General features: G+C 36.3%; 1 protein-coding gene across 3 annotated transcripts in view; it reads right to left on the bottom strand.

Annotated features, from left to right (window-relative positions):
- Positions 1-881: 881 nt before the first annotated feature.
- Positions 882-21,666, bottom strand: part of plppr1 (phospholipid phosphatase related 1) — a 46,020-nt gene continuing 25,235 nt past the window's right edge. For 2 of the 3 annotated variants that reach the window (XM_044096366.1, XM_044096365.1), the window contains exons 3-8: positions 21,336-21,524; positions 13,842-13,974; positions 11,042-11,292; positions 9,764-9,940; positions 2,777-2,908; positions 883-2,301 (exon numbers count right to left, since the gene is read on the bottom strand). In XM_044096366.1, the coding sequence (XP_043952301.1) occupies positions 2,269-2,301; positions 2,777-2,908; positions 9,764-9,940; positions 11,042-11,292; positions 13,842-13,974; positions 21,336-21,524 (915 nt within the window). In that variant the 3' untranslated portion in view covers positions 883-2,268. Of the gene's footprint in view, positions 2,302-2,423; positions 2,491-2,776; positions 2,909-9,763; positions 9,941-11,041; positions 11,293-13,841; positions 13,975-21,335; positions 21,525-21,666 lie in introns of all 3 variants that reach the window. The other variant, XR_006368630.1, reaches the window with a different exon arrangement.

Below are 21,666 nucleotides of genomic sequence, written 5' to 3'. Positions count from 1 at the left end.
TCGATGCGGTAATAACAGGATGAATCTGGTGAAGAACTCAATAAGAAACCTAGTTTGAGCATATCCATGTGCATTCTAGTCACTTGTCTGGGCAACATGTGCAGTTTTGCAAGGGTGTGGACCAACAGTGGCTGGGCAGGGCATGAAAATATGCGCAAACCAAACAAAGATGTCAATATTTTTGTTTCACAGATAGTACTTATTCACAATTTCATGTAGTACTGTGATTGTTTCAACACCTTTACTATCTTGGTCGGTGCCAAAGTATTTCTAGTAGATGTGATAGCAATAGTTTGAAATTTCAAAATACAAATGCAGACCTACCTTTTCAAAAACAGAATTTTCAAATATATTACTAGAACTAATAATTCATATTTTTGAATTGGGATGCCATAAAATGGCATAATTTTATTTTTTTTATCTGCAACGTGACAAAATGTGGAAAGGTTCAAATGGTATGAGCACTTTTGTGAGGAAGTGTACATGACAAAATGAAAACAATGGTGCCAATTGTGAAACAATGAGAAATTAATGAAACGGAACCCTGTTTAGTATTTTATGCTACTTTATACTAATTGCATAATTAGCATTATCTCTAAAATCAAGATGATCATACAGATAAAAATGTAGTTATAGTAAGTTATAGTATACTGGACTTCACATCTGTAATTAAGATAAGACACATGGGATTTGTTTTGAATGCTGGAGAAGTAAACAAAAAAAATCCGCTGATATTCAAATAATCAAAAGAGAAGAAATTTACCTTGAATAACTTCAAGGTAAGTTGCAATCTCAGTCAACTGGGACAGCAATTTTCAGCAGCAATACTTTACATGATAGAAGAAAGTTATGTACACAGAGGCACAAAAATAAAAATAATCACAAGAGAGCGCACAGTTGCTACTGACTATTTAATTTTTGGACAAACAAAGAAAAAAAATATATATATAGCATTTCAGATGAAAGGCTTTTTTTGTTCTTAAAGAAAAAGACATATAATCACAATGATAATGAGTAATATCTATAAAACATTATCGACTTCTCTCTTCATGCTGGGCTTATCTTCCAATAGGAAATGGATTCACAACATTGCATCACAATCCACTGGTGGGTGAGGGAGAGGAAGGGGTGCCTCAAGGAGGAAAAGTGAAACAGGCGTCAATGGCAGAGTTTGCATGAAAAACACCAATCGCCTCATTTTACTCAAAACTGTCTAGTTTTATTACCTCATCTATCTGTTAGAAAGGTCTTCCATTAAAATTTCAGTAAAGACGTATTTCTAACAAGCACACAAGGGGAATCTTTACATGGATCTGACACATGCAAGACCCAATGGACTGCTTTCAAGGCATTGTTTTAAACATCAGGGTGAATCAGGAAATTGGGGTGAATGACACACCTAATAAGCTTTCTGAGTAATGACATTTTCAAATATTGCATCTGATCTCAATTGGTGCCAGACCCCGCATTTAGTCCCAGAGGATGCCAGTGACCCTCCTCATGTTTCCTCCAAAAATGACAAGACTTGTTCCCCCAAACACCTAAACTGATACTAAAACATATTCAGGTTTACAGCAGGCAAACAGGTCCAAATGGATCATAATAGTCATACAGACTAACAAAAATCCTTAGAAAATATGACCTTATAATGGTCAATTAATGCACAGAGATAATAAAAAGAACATTTCTGTCTCTTTTTTCTGTACAAATGACAAACACCACATAACAACAACATCAATATTTTTTTCCCATAGCAGAGTTTTAAGACTGAGTGGAATGGATGTGGTGACTGATGAGGCATTTCATCTGACAGGGTGTGATGTAACACAGTGAGTCAGCTGACAGGAAGTGTGCAGGTTTGACATTGTCAGGGTAGGCTACGGCACTCGCTCATACAAAAACGTACAAAACACCATTCGCTAACTACAGCGAGCCACCCTGGAGGACAAAAGAAATGTGCCATGTTTCAAAGGCTTTCAGATACCTGGAGAAAAACAACCCGTGCTTACAGTGAGTTGGCTTTTTGACGAGTTCGCACTGGTTAGATTTGTGGGTGTTGGCTTGCCGAATAGCGAGAAGCCAAGCGAAATGAAAACCACTACAAACATGGAGTATCCTGTCCTCCGGGTGATTCAAACAGATAAATCTGGAGTGATTTCTTTTTTGTTGTTGTTGATGTATGCATTCGGCGCCACGTGGCATGCGTCCTCGTCATTGTGCCTGGAAGTGCTGTGGAGACGCAAACGTGACCCGGTGCTGCCCCCTTAGTCATGTGACCTCCGTCATCGATGCCGAGTGGTTCTGGAAGAATGCACGTTTGAGGAGGAGTAGAAGAGGGAAGAAGGAAAAGAAAGGGAATATGAGGGAGGAAAACAGAAGTGGGGAAAGGTGTGAAGATGAAAACAAAGGACAGTTATTTTCACCTGGTGCGTGGTGTGCTTTGATGGAAAGGAGTGCTGTGCAAATATCATGCCTAGCATAATGTCATAGCTTTGTGTCGACAGAAGGAAAAGAAAGTAGGCAAGAAAAAGAATGGATTTATAATTTAAGATTAAATTTGCAGGCAAAAACATCAGTAAAAAGAAGATAATGAACCTATAGTATAATACAAGTTTCAAGCACCAAATGATGAGGTTTTAAAGAGAATATTTGAGTTTGATGTTCAATTCTTTAGGGACTTTTGCCCAGAAAAAAATAAATAAATTATATAATAAAAAGACTTTTAAAAAGATTAGATTATAAATGTGGGGATCGCAGGTTAAGGGTTTTGAGCTACCTGCGCGCTGAGGGTCTCCAGTGGGCTCTCTACACGAGGAAAAGTCATCAATGGCAATCCACGGTATTCCTCCGTCTTCTGTTTAGTTGCTGGATTATGAACTCCTTTAAAGTTGTTCACAACACAGATGCCCTGGAAAATACAAATACAGAAAAAGCTAATCAGTAAGACAGGTTTGTGACATCTGCTAAAACAAAAAACAAAATCAAACCCGGTCTTTCACTGAACTCAAGGCAAAACATTTTATCGTTGCTATTCAGCTACTGTCTTCACTACAGAGTGAAGACATCTTGTTAGATACTAGGAGACATTTGCGACAGGAAGAAACAGGGCCATTGAAGGCATCAGATCAAAGCTTTTTTACAAAATATTGCACTGACGTCCTGATTAAAGTACTTCATCACAAGTCTGTGACATCTAACCAGAACAAACCATTAATTACGGGAAGCAGAACAACAATATTTTCTGTAACTATTGTCTGCACAAGTGCCTGGAACCACCAACAAATTATACCACAGAGAGGGCAAATATGCTAGCATTAGCTTCATAATTGAGTAAACTGCTTGGCATTGGAACATTAGAAGAAAGAGCAATACATGAATTTGTGAATTGGATTTAATTCATGAAATCCAATTCATGGATTTCATGAATCTATGACAGAAAAAAAATGGACAGGAAAAAAAAATTGTAGATTCAGAATATTTTCTGGTGGACGAATATAGTTTATTTTGCTACCTTGTAACAGAACTGAGTTTTCATTTATTTCATAAAGTATCACATTCAGTGTTATGGCAGATTTTTCTAAAACAAATTTTATTGGCGTTAAAGAAATCTCTATTTGATAGCTTTAAATGTGATTTTTATGTAGTAGGGAATTGAGAGTGTTCTTTTTTTATTACTGAAATCTTGTCTGATCTCGTTCTTGTGAATCCAATGTCATGGTCAAGTCTCATCTAGTTCTAACCATAACTATAGTTTTAATTTATTAAATAGGTACTATATAAATATGAATATGCATGTGTTATTTTGCACAACATTTCACATGAATCCACACAACAGCTGATAAATAACTAACTGCTAAACAACATAAATGTCAGACTCAGAACAGCACTCAAGAAAAGGTCGGGTTCACTGCAAAATGATATCAATTTACCCTTCTGATGACTTGTTGATGACTGCAAAAGATTTCCTGGGAATCAATTTAGCAGTTGAGTTTTTTTTTTTTTTTTTTTCAGTTTAGACTTATCTGACAGAAGCTTTCCTTCCATAGTTAAAAGTGAAAACTCTCTAAATGCCAAACATACAAGAAAATCTTCATCTTTAAGCTACCGTACTTTTGCTAATGTCAAAGTGAAAACACAGGTCAGAAGAGGATTTGAATTAGCATCAGCACTTTCACAATATGATGTCCAATCTAACCAACACAATACTGCCCATAAACACTGCTTGGTTTGAGCTGTGGATTACCCTCCACATCCATCTGGTAATAATAAAAAGTTGACATTTTATTCTTCACATAAAAGCCCAGCAATATATTTGAAGTATGACGCTCTGTGGAAAATGAAAAGCAGTATCCAAGAGATTGACCATATGTTCTGCTTCAGCACAGTTACTGCTGTGGTATAAAGTTTATATGGGCATAAAAATCAATCAAACATTAAGAGAGTCTTTAAAAGTCAGCTTGGCACATTATTTCTATTTTGTAAATTTCAATCAGTCTTTGTTAATGCTGAGAGTTTGATACAAATAAATGTATACAATAAGTACAAACGCTAACATTTATTTCCATAATAAGCACAATACTTTTTCTTGTATATTGGGTATAATCCAAAGAGAGACCCTGTTGTTTTTGTTCCTTATTTATTTCAAGTGCTAACAACCTAATGCTCAAGTGTGAAGGATTTTCTCTTTATTTTCTTGATACCCGGATATTTACAAAAGCAGCTATGCAGTTTACAGTTTCTGTCAAACTGCACTTTTATTTTACTAGCAGTCAGGTCCGTTTAACAGCCCACATGCCAGCAAGGTGGCAGGACTTCTGAACTCCTCTATCCCCTAGTTAATCAAACATGGCTGCCTGAAGGAAATTCCACCTCACCAGACACCAACCGTACCCTGAGGCAGCGGCAAAGAAGAAAATGAAGCAGGCCGACTCACTGCTGGAGGTTTCTCGAGGAACTTATGTTTGCAGCGGTTCAGTTCATGGGCAGCTCAAGTGTTCCCTGAAACCAAGAGGCGAGAGCAGCCGGGCCAGAATCTGCAAATAACTCCCCAGCATCACAATGAATTCCCTACATCAATACCTGTCAGAGTAACTCTAAACTGTAAGCTGATGCAGCTGCTTTAAATACATTTCTGCATGACTCCAGCATTCTAATTTCCATCCAATTGATGCACATCTCCCCCATGACCACAGGAGACTGCTTCGCTTCATTTTGTGTCCTGCCGCTGATGCAAGACGCCCCAGCCAAGCTGTCACTTTTTGTTCCAGGTACAAGGTGAAATCTGAATTTGCATGTTAAGGTTTGCCTAAAGATTCAATTTCGTACCAGAAAATCGGTTTGCTTTGATGCGTTATTACAAGCCATCAGATCAGCATGATGTAAGACAAAGAGAAAAGTGTAAGTGTCAAATTTGCCACTTAAATGGATAAGACTGAAGATATTTTCTAGCTGCAGAGTCAATTCAGACATCTTCCATTTGGGAAAATGACAACCAAGTGATTAAATACACACCCAGCTTCTATTCTGTCTTCATGGATTAAATCGCATAAGAATTGCAAATCCATCAAACTGCCATAGTGTTCACATGGCAGGATCTTCATAAGCTTCATTCAGGCTATTATTTCTTCGTGTAGCAAAGACACAACCCTCCCCAGTTCATATTGTGCTGTTAATACAATGGAAATGAGCCATCTAAAAACCGCTGAGGCAATGACTGACTTTCTTGCGTTAATCTTTCCCTGGAGATCCCTGAATCAATGTATGTCAATTTTTATAGGTCAGCCACTTAAAAGTATACTTGTTCCGCTGTCGTTCCTTCTCCTTCTGTCCCAAGGACAAGAGGTTCCATGTTGAAGACGGGACATCAGGAATGTTCCATAAATTAAGAAAAACTGGGAATGTCTCGATAAGAAAATTTATTCTCAATCTAGACTTCAATTTGAGTTGTTCAAGAAAAGGCATTCGATACATCTCGTGAAAAGTAAAACACCCTCTCAAGAGCGTCACTGGCTTATATTTGAAAAACACACTGATAAAACTGCCTACAGATATATTTCTAAACTTTTAAATATTCCAGTGAGCAATGTGGGAGCAATGATCCAGAAATGGAAAGAAGATTATTTCACCATAACATTATCACAACTTTAAAGAAAAGTAAAATAAATAAATAATACATAAAAATCAGCAGATAATAATCTGGAGTCAGCAGGTACAGCTTTTTCAATGAAAACTAGTTAATCCAGTCAATCACAACAGCCTCCATTCACGATGTAAGAAAAAGCTCTAGAGTTGGGGGTAAAAAAAGTATATTTAAGTTTGCAGAATATCTTAGACCAAAACTGATCTCTTTTCTTTTGAATACGCCATGTTTAGAGGAAGACAGTTCTGCACTTCACAGCCAAATTACCAAATTATCAGCAAAGTTAGGTGATGAAACTCAATATGCTGAAGAAACAATACATAGAAATATATTCAGACATCTTCAGTACAAATCTGTTCATACAAATTTTCAGTAAATTACAGATCCAAAAGAAAACCCAAATAATTTCAAGATTTGAATGTAGTTTGTGTGGAAGGATGATGTTAAAATCCCATCTAAGCAATGCATGTGAATACTTGCTTGAACTTTTCAATCAATCAATCAAATTTTATTTGTATAGCACATTTCAAAGTGCTTTACATCACATCAAACACAGAAACACAATGCAGCATAGAATCAATAATCAAAACATTACATTAAGTCAAGTTCCATATTTTTCCCAGTTACATTTTTACATTTAAAACTCACTGCATTTCATCAGTATTAACTCACTCAATAGCAATGTTCAGAACACCACCCTTATTTCCTTCCTGTTCAGAAGAAAATTTGCTGTCAGCTTTATAATCTGAGCACTAAACCTTGAAACATCATAAAATGCATTGGCTGGAAATATCCTCTGCTTTCTCCTCAGTTCTTCTTCAACAGGAAGGCAGACTGAGCATAGTACAGAGCAGATCACATAACACAAACGCACAAGTAACTCAACAAAATGACACCATCTCTGCAATACAGCAAGCAAGCTGTGTGAATGAAAAGATAAAGAAATAATAATAATAATAATAATAATAATAATAATAATAATAATAATAATAATAATAATAATAAAGGCAACCAAATTTCGGGCAAATGTCTCACTGGGGATTCTGCTGACATAAAAATCACAGATGGTAGAATAACAACAAGCATCAGTAGTCGAGATTTAGAAAAGGCTTGGATACAGATCACTTAAAAGGCCGTGAACATGGCAGTGAGCCAATATTTGCTTTTGGATTTCAACGTGTACCAAAAACATCAAGGGTATGAATGCAATGAAATGGCTTATAACATATTGGCTGTTAGGATACAGAAAAACATTTTCAAATAATTGCAAATTTTAATACTTAAAAAAGAAACTGTTAAAAGGGTAGATCAGGGGTTTTCAAAGTATGAAAGGGTGAGCCCCCCTCCAAGGAGCACAATGCCTGCTCCTAAATTCAGTTTGCATAAGTTTTCAAGACTGTCATGTGCATATTGGGTAAAGTCAGCATCAACATTATTGTTTCTGAAAAAAAAAAAAAACTATTTTAACCAAAAAATACAAGCACATTACATATTTTTAAAGAATTTATTAAACATGCTGGTTAATAGCTTTTAAAGAGTGGAAGAACAGTTGAAGTGTGTATACTATTTATGTGCAATATATTTTGGATTTTTTTCTTCACAAAATGATTATAACATTCTAGACATACTTATTAGAAATACTTACCAACAACTAAAAAGTGCAGTAACGTGTGAATGTACTGTATGTACATATGTTACAAACAGGAAAGTTAACTTTAACAGCTCTTATTTGAATGGTGGAGACTCGTGTTGTTTTATTCGTAATTAAAAAAAACATATTCAAAAGAAGCTGGCCAGAAAGTAGCTTCAACTTTTTTCTTTCATTTCAAGTCATAGAATTTTCCAAGCCAATAGGATTTTCGCAGCTAAAAAGCAAAAGCAATGACATGAAAAACAAATGACAATTTCTCTGCACTGTTCCTGAGTGCCTGAACTTTATTTTCAACACATTCATTGCCACATCTGCAGTCTGCAATGCTGAAAGAGATTGCTTTGAATGCATTGTTGTGGTTTTCTTCTCTTGAATGTCCCTGCGAACCGGAGTTGTTCTTTAAAGTCAGAGTAAATTAGTACCTTCAAGCATTGAAACTCCCTGGACAAAAATAGATTGAAAGGTGCTGAGCAGCAGTACAATTACACCATCTATAGTTTCTCTCTGAACTCGTGGCATAAGGGCTGTAAATTCAGTTAAATTACCAACCAGGCCAAGCAGAGCACCTAAATTAATCCCACATTTCCTCTTCAGAGTCTTCCTTGCCTGCTTCTCACACCTCTTCCTGCTCTGACCCCCTTCAGGGCCAAGCGGAACCTACAAGTAATGAGGCTTCTGAGGCTGTTGCCGGATCCGTTTACCTTGCTTCCTCTATAGGGAGTTGTCTACCTCAACTGCCCCCTATATTCCCCCACCTCCCAAAAAAAAGATCTTAAGGGTTTCAGAAGTAATAACTCCCAAGCAATTTAAACTTTCAGCAGAAAACCTGCAGTTGACTAAATCAATCTGATTTCAGGTGGAAGCTAAGCTGCTTGATAGCACATCACCTTAAACACAGCTGTTAATTAAACCTGATATTTACCTCAACTTTCCCCCTTTCCTTGTCCTGAATTTCTTCCTCAGTATGCTCTTTAGAAATAAGAGCAACTGCTGATCTCAGTGGAAATGCAGGTGCAACATCAGGACTTTCTCTTCTTTCTTCTACTCTTTCAATCAACTAATGGATCCTTAGCAAGAACCTTCTGCCCAACTTTAGCTGTATCTGAACCTTCTCGGAGCACAGGTTAAAGCTTATCCTCCTGATAAATCATCTTTATTTCTCTTGTCACTGAAATCAATAAAAAATGGCTAAACAAGCTACAGTGGAAAGAAAGTGATGAGAAATTTCCAGAATTAATGGATTTGTAGTGCTAAAAGAAGCAGCCTATGACTAATCATCAAAGGAGATTAAGTCTGAATTCAGCACTTCGATTGCAGCCCGTGTGTATTCCAAACTTTGATCATAACATATGCTTAAATATATATATGTGTGTGGCCAGGATCCAGCTCTGAAATTAATCTTTTTTTTCTACTTTCCTTCAACTGATTAAACTAGATTTCACCTCATTTTGGCAGTGGTACAACTACCGGGAGTTTTTGTGATACGCCAAGCAAAACATACTTATAAAGTGGGGGATAAAAATGTTACCTGGTTTTGACAACTGTTTAAGACTAAAAATTTGTACATTGCATCATTTGTAGTCACCAAATGATAATTATTGTTGTGATTTTCTTGCAATTAAATTGGCTGATTTTGTGAGGCTACAGTACCAGCAAAGCTGGTCAGAGATGGTAAGAAATTAGATGTAGCCAAATTTTTAACAATCCAAAATAAAAAGATTTGACCCTGAGGGGAAGGTTAGCCAATGACCCAATCTGACTGCATTTGGGATATTTTTCACAGAAGAAAGGACAACATTTCTGTTTCTAGATTAGCCAACTAAAAGACATAGCTGAAAAATATGTGTTGCTGTAATGGCAACACATATGTCTTTCTAATTTTTATTTTTAAAACATTTTCTCCGAAAATGCGTTTGGGTTGAAAAAAACATTTGGAATATCCTGCAGTTGATTTTTTTTTTTTTAACCCTTACCAGAAACAGTGCGATGGCTGATCCCAGTATAAATCCAGCCACGACATCAGAGCAGTGGTTTCGATACTCAGACACTCGATTGAGGCCGGTGAGGAAAGCGGAACAGAGTGTGCCCAGACAGAGCACAGGTTTGGCCAGACGGCTGGACTTGGTTTTGATTGTGCTGGTGATGTACATCTAGAGACGAAGAGGAGGGAGAAATAAATTAGGAACAAGGGAGAGGATTCAAAGATTATGAACTTGTCTTTGTTCCAAATGAACGTTGAAAGCCCATGCTCCTCTGCTGAGGCAGATCTATAAAATTAGAAAGACGTTCCCACAGCAGGGCCGTCAAACATTTTACCAATTCAAGACAGACAAAACAAAGCTCTGAAGGGAAGATGTGAAGCCTTGCGTCAGATGAATTAAACTGTTTCAAAACATAGAGCTTTTGTTAAACTGAGAGTAAGATTACAAGATTGGACTAAAAAGGTAGTTTTCAATGAATGAAATAATGGTACAAATGAGTCAATGATCTTAGCTCAGAAAGGCAAGACAATGTTTTAGACGTAAACTCATTTCAAAGCAAAAATATTTCAAAAGATTTTATTCAGTTGATCAAAACAATGACCAATAGGCCGTACACCAAAGGAGACGCATTATGCTAGAATGCACATTGATAGCATTAATTCTGTGTCTAAAATTAAACCGCTGTCTTACACATCATGCCAGTCCTTTTTACCAGTCAGGTTTGTATTGCTTTGGTGTGGAGCGCTCAATTACTTTACTTGTTTCTTGCAAAAATTGTGTGTGTGTAAGTGAAGTTTTCTGAATCAAAGTGGTGATCGCCTATAACACAATACGTTTTTATCTGGTTTAGAAACCAGAGACCTGAAAGGCTCTTTCTGGTAGTAAAACCACCGGAGCAAGTTAATTCCTCTATAAAACATGTACATCATGCAAAGATGACTTAAAGTTCAGCTCTTGATTTAGAATTTCTTTCAACTCACACCAAAATGTGTATTAAGCTTCATGAAGCCAGGTTCAGATGTTTTTAATTACATTCAATAAGAAGTAAGCTAATTACATAAACTTATTGCTTTTTAATGAGTTGTGCTAGCGATGATTTCCTGTTTGTTAAAATTAAACTTGTAGAAAATATGTGCACCTTAGTTTTCAAGAACAACAAAAAAGGTTTGGATTAAATGCAGGTGAAACAAGAATGAGCTGAAGCGCAGCGGCTGCTGACTCAAAAGATCCCACAGAGTAAAACCACAGGATCAGGCGCATCCTACTTACTGTCAGGTACACAGCAGAGTAAACACTCAGTGAAGCATCCTTGGATGGGAACGACCGGCGTGCATTCTCCACAACAATGGGATTCCCAGTGCAAATGTTTCCGTTGACAATAAACTGGTGATTGAACCGACACTCTGTGCCGGTGTAATTGGGTTTGCAAACAGACAGGAAGTAGGGCGAAAGGCCTCCGGTCACTACCTGGCCTGCATTGACGAAGATGTCTGTGGCAAACAGGCCGAATGCAAACACACCTGAGAGACGAGAGCAGATATGAATGAGTAACAACTCACAGAACTGAAACAAACTTTAGCAGCAATTGCATCAGTTTTGTTTTGAGTTAGTTTGGGTTCTAATCGTGTAAACCACAGAACCACCAAATGAGCTCCAAATGCAAACCAGGTTTCTGGAAAACATTATTATTATTAGCATTAGCATTTTTACATTTACATTTCATGCTTTTCTACACCTAAATAAGATTAATTTTTAGCCTTTTCAGCCAAAATTTTGCACTAAATTTCATTTCAGATACGTTTATAATAGTAGGAACAAACAGAACGTTTAGGTAACGGGATAGGCAATAGTAAAGTCTGTAAATATAAAAAATTGAATATAGTTTTAACAGTTTTAACGTCTTTTCTATGTGTATTCATGCCTGGGAAGCATTTAATTCAGTTCTGTAATTTTCCAGACTGTTTGGGAATCCTGTGTAACCGTAGTGAGATGATCTTTTTCTAATACACACTCTCCACTCACACTAATCTATTTGGCAAGGACGCCTCAGAATGCACAGAGATTAACTCAACTAAGACTGTATGAACAGGCTTACTTCTCTTAAAAATTGGTGCGAGTACGTATCAGCGGGGAGCTTTTTCATTGAGAACTTGGATTATGTAGGTAATCGCTCCACTGAATACGCCGCAGTGTTTCCTGAATGAAGAAACACTGAAGCAGACCAGTGAATGCAAATACTCATTCTCCTGGTTAACAGGTGCAATATGGAGGTGATCAAACAGAGACGGGGCATTTATTTTAATCTGGCTATCAGCATTTACAAATGCATCATAAAAAAATTTTGAAGAAATATGTTCTATTAGTAAAAAGGAAAAGTTAGAATGGAGCAGAGAAGAAAACAGAGACAGAAGGGGGGAAAAAAAAATCAGCATTTAATATGAATGATTGCACTGACACTTTCAGCCCACCAACCCTGACCAGTGTCTGTGTCTGCCTTCCGTTTGCTGTGAAATATGGCTGCTGATTATCTAGCCTGCTTAGCCATGAAATTACTGTCCTTTGTATTGTCATCCAGGCTTTGGGTGTAGGGTGGTTGCTCAGCGCATGTGTATGAGTGTGTGAAGGGGTGTCTGCTAGGGGAACGGGGACTGTGTGAAGGGCATCGGGGGAAACAGAGAAGGGGGATTAGCGCGAGAGGAGAGCACATGGGAGGGGTTGAGAATAGGAGCCGAAAAGCCTCAGTGAGCCTTTAAATCGGAAAAATTACTCGATAAAAAAGATGGAAGTATAATTTAAGTGACCTGTCTGAAGAGTATTTCAGGACTGGTTAGCTAATTGAAGGGGTGTTATTTAAAGGGCGAGAAATATGGTTTGAAACGTACAAGAAAAATCCAAAAGATCTTCAGTCCCTTGGCAGAGTTTTGCTAAATCTTTGAGCTGAAATAAAGAAAATGGAACAGTGGAGATAGATTAATTTATTGAAACTATGGTAATTAAAAATGCTAAAAGCAGTTCAAAGCTAGATAATTGTGTACACGTTAGCCGCAACTATTTAGATAATAATGAGTATTTCTCATAATTTGTTTTTTTAAAAATACTGACAATATTTGAAATAGTATTTACTTTTCTGCAGCTACATGTAGGGAAAAGTATATTAATGAAAATATAACTGGACAGCATTTTAATTAGGTAATTTGATATGGAATTGAAACTCGTCCAGAACGATGCTTCAGATTTTTATTTGTATTATTGTGAAAAAAATATTCCAAATTCTTTCTTTAGTTTTTTTTATTGAATATTCCACAAATCCAGTACTCTGAAAAAGATTTTTTACACAAAAACCTTGTTATATCCATGTTATAGCCTACCAAATCATAGAAGAGAGTGCTGATGTTGCAAGTTGTCCAATAGACAGAGAGCGGTATCCAAACATATCAATGAAAAGTTATGTGGGTGGAAAAACTGTGATAGAAAAAGTTGCACAAGTAACAGGGATAACTTTAGCTAAGAGAATTGCTGGGGGAGATTAAGGAGGTGTGGACTCTAATCTCAACAACTCAATCCCAGCAAGGGAACAGCCTGATCACCTCCGTTCAACGCCACACTGTTCTTATCAATTCTTGGAAAAGAACTGCAAAGTATATTGAGCATATATGTTACAAGGGCAGATCTTGTACCTTGGTTAGGTGAGGTTTTTCTATGTGTAATTTATGTAATTTTTTTAATATAAGTATTTGAGTAAAAAAGAAATAAGAAAATAAAGCCAGTAGCCTTGAGGTAAATCAAGTTTTTATCCATAATTACTTTCTTCACTATAACCTGAATAAAATACTTCCTTTAAAAGACGGACACTTTTAAGACAAGGTTAAGAGTTTTGCATGGAACTGGTCATAATTGTACTTCTTAACTGACCTTTTTCCAAATCTGTTCCATCTGAACTACAATGATTTACTTCCAAACTGAATGTATTTGTACAAGTAAAGTTTGCTGAACAAGAACATGTGCAGATGCCGTCTGCTAACCCTTGACAAGAATGGATTCAGACAACGAGACGTGCTGAAGCTCTTACCTATAAAGCGTATGATGCGGCGAATGAGCGGGTTGAGGTAACAACAGTCTCCTGTCACTATTGTTTTCTCCTGGGCAAGGAGAGCTTCCCTTGTTGATTTCATCACGTACATGGACACTTCCCCGATGAAGATCTACATGAGTTTAGAAAATAGCCAAATGAAAGAAACGGAGAATCAGAGGTCAAGAGGCAAACAGAAAGGGACACAAACAAGGCTAAACAAAGAGCAAACCTCTTGGCATACTATGAAAAATCATCAGGACATTTTGTCCCAGCTTGGCCTGTGTTCATAAACGACTGTGTTCCAATGCAGCCTTTCTTCAGGTCCATTATGGAGTGGACATTACATCAGGTCTAATGGAGAAACTGCTGCTGGACACACAAAATGGAACTTGCTGAATGCCGCCTTGGGTGGTGCACGCTGTTACAGAAGATATGTGTGTTTTAAAAGGAGGCTGTGGATGCAGTTATTACACATTAGCACAAAATTTGTAGCCTTGCTATTTTATTTGTTTGTTTTCTAAAAGAGTTGGTTTGGCGCCGCAGGACATTTTTTTCCCGCCCCTTTCTGTCTTGTGAATGTTTTCTTCCATCTGCAAGAAAGAAATGATGTGTGAATGCTGGTAAAAATAAATAAAAACATCCCTAAAAATTTAGAGTGTTTTGGAAAACTATTCACATCCCTTGGACTTTTTACATGTCAATGCCATGCAAAAGAAAACTTCAATGGATTTTATTAGACAGGTCAACATAAAGTAATGGAATACTGGAAAGTAGAAGGAAAATTAAATATGGTTTTCAAGATCTTTAATAAATAAAAATTGTGCACCTATGAACTGCATTTTTGTTTAGTCCTTCTCATTGTCCAGACTTTTTAGAACCACGGTTTGCTTTTATTACAACTTCAATTCTTATGAGTTATTTCATAAGTTTTGAAACATAGAAACATTTTGCTCCTCCTGGAAAATATCTCATAGCTTATTTCTGGACAGAGTATGTCTGTGAACAGCAGGTTTTTAATCTTACCAAAGTTTCTCAATTGGACTTAGGTTTTCACACAACCATTGCACTGGTTTATACCAACTCCTTATTATAAAATATAATAATACAGCATAACATAAAATACAATCCAGTGAAATTTGTGGTTGTAATATAGTAAAATATGGAAAAGTTTAAAATACGTCTTGCAAATTGTACATAAAACCATTGCCAAGCCTACATGAAGCCCTCGTGTTATGAATAATGACTCAAAAAAACAAAAACTGATTACATTTATGATTCTGCGTCGGTTGAGAATTAACAAAAAGCATCAACAACGTTAGTGGAATCGTCCTCTAAGCATTTTAGTACTTCATACTTGGCACATGAGTTTGTTATTTCCAGCTGGTGACGTTAACATTTCCAAACAGCCACATCTTGCCTTAAAGTAACTGTATCACTGGAGTCTGCTTCCCTACTGTAAAGGTTAGGTACTACTGCATGACTGCATTGTTACATCCAATGTTAACTCCCCTTTCCTTTCTATAAATGTCATGGAAACTGACTGAAAATGACCATCGGCATGAGTCATTTCAGACGCCAAGGAACAACTCTGAGTTCAACTGACACAATGATGTTCGAGCAGAAAATGAAAAGGTTAAACAGTATCTTTGTAGTAAAAAAATAAAAATAAAAATACTGAATTTTAGTGTGCTGTATTTTAAGGCTGTGAAACGTTTAATTTGATAAAAATTTCTATGCTGAATTCAGTTTGTATCTAGTTTAAAAGCTTCTTGAAGAGACAAGAAGCTTTTACTCATCATCAGTCTTAACTATGGCATCTCAAATTCAGCTTCAACATTAAAAAGAGCCTGTGGTTAATTCTTCAGTTTCAAGGACTGTGAAAAGTTGTGTATCCATTCCTTAGATACATCTCTAGGGTTAATGAGTAACAGTCCAAAATAATGTGCATGTATTTCTGACATATAGACATTAAATATATACTACAAAATATTTAAAGCTAAATTTATCATGTCAAATGACCTAATTAGCAAATCAATATTAATTAGGTGAAGCAAGAAACTCTACTTATCAAAATTAATTAAATAAATCGAACTTCTGCTTCTTCTGAACCAAATGTTGAGAAGCTGCTTGCTACATGGTTAGCATCTTGTTTATACAGGAACTGTTTGCTAATTCATACATTTGAAACGTAGAAACTCTTAACGTAATATATGCAATATATGTAAGAATTTTATTTACATTTGATCCAAACTTGTTGTGGCAAAAATTATTTATACGTTTTTCAAAAATCCACCTAAGGAATATTTTAGGGAATATTACAAACTTGTTTACATTTTGCTGCATTGCATGGGGTTGCAAAAAAAAAAAAAAACATGTCAAAGTATGGTGTAAGCCAGTTGATTCAGGTGACATAAAGTATGGAAAGGGTATTCAGAAAAATATACATAATTTCTTTCCCAAAAACAGACAAGGATTAAAAAATAATAAACTGTCACTGCCATTCCCATGCTGGGATATGTTTTTTTTTTTTTTCTTACAAACCTCCAACAGGCTGTCACGGGATCACTGCTTTCTCAAAGATTCAACTGTGTTTCTGCTGGACCTGCATTTTTTCATGAACAACACCATTCTATCCATCATTGTCTTGGTACCGAAGGGGACTGGACCGACTTTCAGACACTTCTTCACGACTGAACAAGTTTATAGACTACTGCTTGAATTCGACCTATCTAACCTCCACAGATCCTCGGTGGGCCAGCCATGTGGAAAATTCTGCTTAAATTACTGTGTCTGTACTAATTGGCTAGCATTTCAGCCCTGTCGTTGTTCATTTTTATTGGCTGCTTCTTTGCTTTGTAAGACAAGGGGAAAACAGATTTAAACGTACAGCCTCAGGTTCAATCCATATATCATTATAACACACAGAGGACACAACTTAAAAAGTTTAGGGTATTTACGCATGGCTAAGGGACCTTTTCATGCAAATAGCAGGGAAGAATGACACTTCCTCCCTGCTATTTGCAGGTGTAAAAAAACGATAGAGAAATCAGTAATAAGAAGATTCAGATTACTAATAAAGAATTTTTATTTAAAACCTAAAACAGATTCACTTTCACAGCAAAAAAGGAACTGTGACACTGATGAAAACTATCTGAGAGGATCAATATGTGTTGCATTGTGGAGTGCTGACTCATAGTAACACTTAGCTTTAGGCAGAAAACTCAAGCAACGTGATGCGTTTTATTTGTGGCACAAGGATTGCTCTGGCACATTAGATAAGCACACTCATAGCTGCATCAAACAAATAATGACAACGAGCAATTATAAACGCGCGAGACACAAAGCAGCATATGGACTGTAATATCTTATTGTAAAAGAACAGGTGGTGTGTGTCTAGGAATCAGACAGCTTTAACAATTACGACCATGATTAAGTGCTTCTTGATACTTTGAAATGAGAGCTGTGGATATCGGTTGAGAAAGAGGTGAAACCTGAGATAAGGAAAAGTGTACAACTAAATGTTCATCATGTTCATATTCCCTTAGTGGGCTTTATAACATAATATTAATGGAAAGAATAGTACTGGATAGAAAATGTAAAACAAAACACTTCTTTTTAAAAAGCTGATACAAAGTCTCCCACCATTATGTAATTTTGTAGAAATTACAGGATGTATTTTCAAGCTTTCTGCACCGTCTGTCTGTCACAAGTACAGACTTTAACATCTTTCAGGGCTTTTCAGGCTTTTAAAGTGCAAGTAAACATCTTCCCTGTGATTGCATGGCAGGTATTTTTCTACAGTACACATGATTTAAATTTGAAAGCTCTAAAAACCTGTTATAATAAAAGTATATGATGATAGAAAGCAGGTAATGAGCTAACTGGTAGGTGGATAGGACAAACAGACAGGTGGACAGATGCATGCATTTGACAGTAGGTTAGGGAATAAAGTCTGAAATATGCTTTATTACTTTCTTTTCTTTGTCATACTTAATAAAACTTATAAAATCATTCTATCAAAATTCACATTAAGACTTTTTAGAAACTCTGTTTTGTACTGATGTCTAAGCACTATGAGCAGAAAGGTCACTTAGAAATATTTAAATAAATTTTTAAAAAATAATTCTTTACTCTTGAATAGAAATGTATTGACCATAAAAATGTATGTTTACTTTAAAAAAACAACAACAAAAAAAAACAAAAAAAAAAGACAAAATCCTAAACAGCGTCTCTGAAGTAAGCCCAAGGGTGCTGAAGAAGCTCCTTATATCAGTGACACACAAACAATTATTTTCTCCACAGAAAATAAAGTGGCTACGCTTCACATACCACCACCACCACATACAGCACACTATTGCCAGCCAGATATATAATTCTTCCGATTTCCGTTAAATTGCCAAGCCGACCCAAGGAGTTACCTCATTCAGTCTTCACTCTTTGTTGATCTGCACCAATTTTTGAAAAGCTATATGCTTGGTTATATCAGAGCTAAAAAGATGGACAGAAAATAAACAGTGCAATGTGCTTCACAATTGATCTCTACTTATCATAACATAACATGTGGGTGTTTTTAGTTATTTAATTTTTTTTCATGATGCAATAAACATTTATTAAATACACAAAAAGTAGACTATTTTTAATCCCAAAATCAACATTGATGAACTGAAATAAAAAGAGAAAATAAAAACTGAAATTACTATTATTCCATTATAGTAATTAATATACTTTAGATAAACAAAACAACCTCAAGTTAAAGAAACTTTTAAAATCCATATCAAGATTGATATTGTCACCAGTTTAAACAATGTTAATACTCTTGCATAACACGCTCTTGCAAACGTGTGATCTGTTTTGACTCACATTACTTCACATACTTATCACTATAAAATTGGAGAAATTAATCAAAGAAACAAAAAAATACCATATATTATGGCTTGTTTTGCTACTAGAAAGAAATCCTGTCCTGATGTCTGGATTAAAGTGTAAGAATGGAGTAACACTGCCACCTGGTGGCTAACTGCTGCAAATTTCATAGGTGGTATTTCTAAATCAATAGTCTTTTGACATGGGAAAAGATTATCAGCATTAATAATTACAAGTGTCAAGATTAACAAGAAAATTAGCACAAAAATATAAAGGGGGCATAATTTAGCATGGAATAGGAACAAAATAATAGACAAAAATTAAAAGAGAAACAAATAGTAGAGATTATCTTGCTTGAAAAAGATGTGGATTATCAGCATTTGCTGCCAGATACCACATTAATTTTTCTGTGCAACGATCGGTTGAGGAAGCAGCAAGATTGCTAATGACCAAAAGACCCTGAGCACATTGATAAAGACGGCTGGCTCTGTGTGGGAGACAGCACTGGAGTCTCTACTGCTCAACGTTTCAAGGTAAGTATTTGTTAACACCACCCATGCAAAACGTCATTTGAAATGCTTTCAAAAAATAATTAATGAGGTAGGAACTCTGTAAAATACGAAAATGCTAATTCAAAATAAATGCATAACATTTAACATTTATTTAAAAACAGATTTAAAGAAACAAATGGTTTCTATGTATCTCAGGTTTTCAGATTTAGTTCTAGATTCTAGAACCAATGAGTATTTTAAAGAAATGCTTCATCACCTTGCTTAACTATATTCCTGAGTAAACAAATCTCAAGACATGTGATTAAAGATACTTTTACAACAATCTAAAAATAAAATCATATACTAGAATTCTTTGTATCCTGTTTTGCAATTAGTTTTTTTTTTTTTTTTTATTAAAGACTTTATTAAATGACAAAAGTCAGTCTACAATGATGTGTTGGTTTGATATAGGCTCTGTTATCTGTAGCCTCATTGAATCTAGTTCAACGCTAATCTCAATCGTTGCATTTTTGGGACCAAAACTTTCTTTTCTGTAATTAATAAATCATTTTAATAAATCTGCTATTAAGGACACAACCCTGCGTCTCCAACACCACACCATGGATTTGTTCATGCCGAGTTTACGTGCAGCGGCTATCGATCTGTACTGCCAGATTGATAGTCTTCAATTTAAAAGTGGCATCATATGAACTTCTTCATGTTATTTCCATGATGAGGAGGTATGAGTTTGAAAACATTTCTCTGTCGTGGCTGCTGCAAGGATGTGCTTGTTCTAAATGAAAATGAGCACTTTCTTCTTTGATTTCCAATTTTGACTTCAAATGATTCACTTCCTGCTAAAGAGCCCCCTGGTGGTTGAAGAAAAATCCACAGAAAAGCCGCACTGGGCTATAAGCCGCATGGTTCACAGCGTGGGGAAAAAGTAGCGGCATATAGTCCGAAAAATACGGTATTTTCTTTACATCTAAGAATAGCAGACAGTCTATTGATAGCCAGCTTCTGTCATTACCAAGTGGCCACACGTGTTTACATAATTAGCAGCCCAATTAATAAAAAAGTAATTGATTATGCTCAATTTCTCTTTAATTTTCAAGCATCTGACATGAGTAAGCCATCATTTTAGCAGAGCACAACTTGAAAATAAGTAATGCTATTAATAATTAATAGTATCGCTATTAGGTAAAGCAGGTAGGTTACTGAATTATTTAATAGATGTGTCACAATTTCATTAATTCTGCAGCAGTGGTGAATACTTTCCAGATACATAGCAACTGAGAGCTGTTGGGCTAATGTGACGGGATTTTTTTATACGTGTTCAAGAAAACTTTTTATCATGTTATACCGTTATTCCCTCACCAAAAACATACTTGTAATGTTGCTTTATTCTTTAAAGCATGTTTGAGAAATCCTTTAATCTCCCGTGGAAACCATCCAATGGTGCCTGAATGTGTGATCTCACAAAGCACCGACTATTTCCACAAAGCTGCTCCTCCTCTGTGAGCCTCCAGCTGGGCTTCCACCTCACAGAGCACACCTCCTGCTCGCCTTCTCCTTACAGCTCCTCTAGACTAGTGGCAGCAGCAATTAGAGAATACCTGGTGGAACTGTGTGTCTGCTGAGCTTATCGTACCAACTACATCTCAGTGCAGTGGTTATAGACAGAATAACTGACAAGCATGACTGTGATGATGTGTTGAAGGGGGAGAGTTGGAAATAGTAGGAGCTTCTTAAAGAGACAGAGGCCAGTTTTAAGGCGCCAAATTTTGAAGTCAAATGTTCTTTAAGTTATGTTGAATATAGACATCCTTTTTAAAACAACTGAAGGTAACAAGGTTAGCTGATTGTGCTGTAAAATGGCACAATTTTCCTGGAAAAAAACATAATACCAACCCATTAATAAAACTATGAAATGTCTACGTATTTTTTTAAATACAAGATATAGTTCAAATATTTCATTTTATTAAAAACCAAAACTTGAAATTGTGGTAAAAAAAAAAAAAGAAAAAAAAAAACAATCAAGGCACCACATGCATATAATCTGCAATCCAAAATATAACAAAGCCATAAATATGAGAATTATCACAGGACAACTTTAGTAGAATTTCTTTTTACTCACTATAACAGTGGGAGCAGCAGCGACCACGCAGTAGAGGATGAGGGGAGGGACGAAACTGGACTCCTCGGTGCCGGGGTACGGCTTCATCAGCTCGGCATCGTTACAGAAGAAGCCCTGCACGTGTACACTGAAGAGGTCCGTGCACTCCATGTAGTAGGCCAGGAGCACGGTGCCAGACATGATGACGAGCTGCACAAAAAACATGTCGGGGCCAGATGGACGGAGAGAGTGGGAGAAAAGTGAAAGAGAGAGTTGTTAGCTTTTACTGCAAGTTAAGGCTGGTCTGATAGTTTTTAGGTTAAGAATCTGTTTTCTTGAACAGGGCTATTCG

Source organism: Gambusia affinis, linkage group LG17 (assembly GCF_019740435.1).
Source record: "Gambusia affinis linkage group LG17, SWU_Gaff_1.0, whole genome shotgun sequence".
NCBI classification, from domain to species: domain Eukaryota; kingdom Metazoa; phylum Chordata; class Actinopteri; order Cyprinodontiformes; family Poeciliidae; genus Gambusia; species Gambusia affinis.
This window is presented reverse-complemented; position numbering and strand designations above follow the sequence as displayed.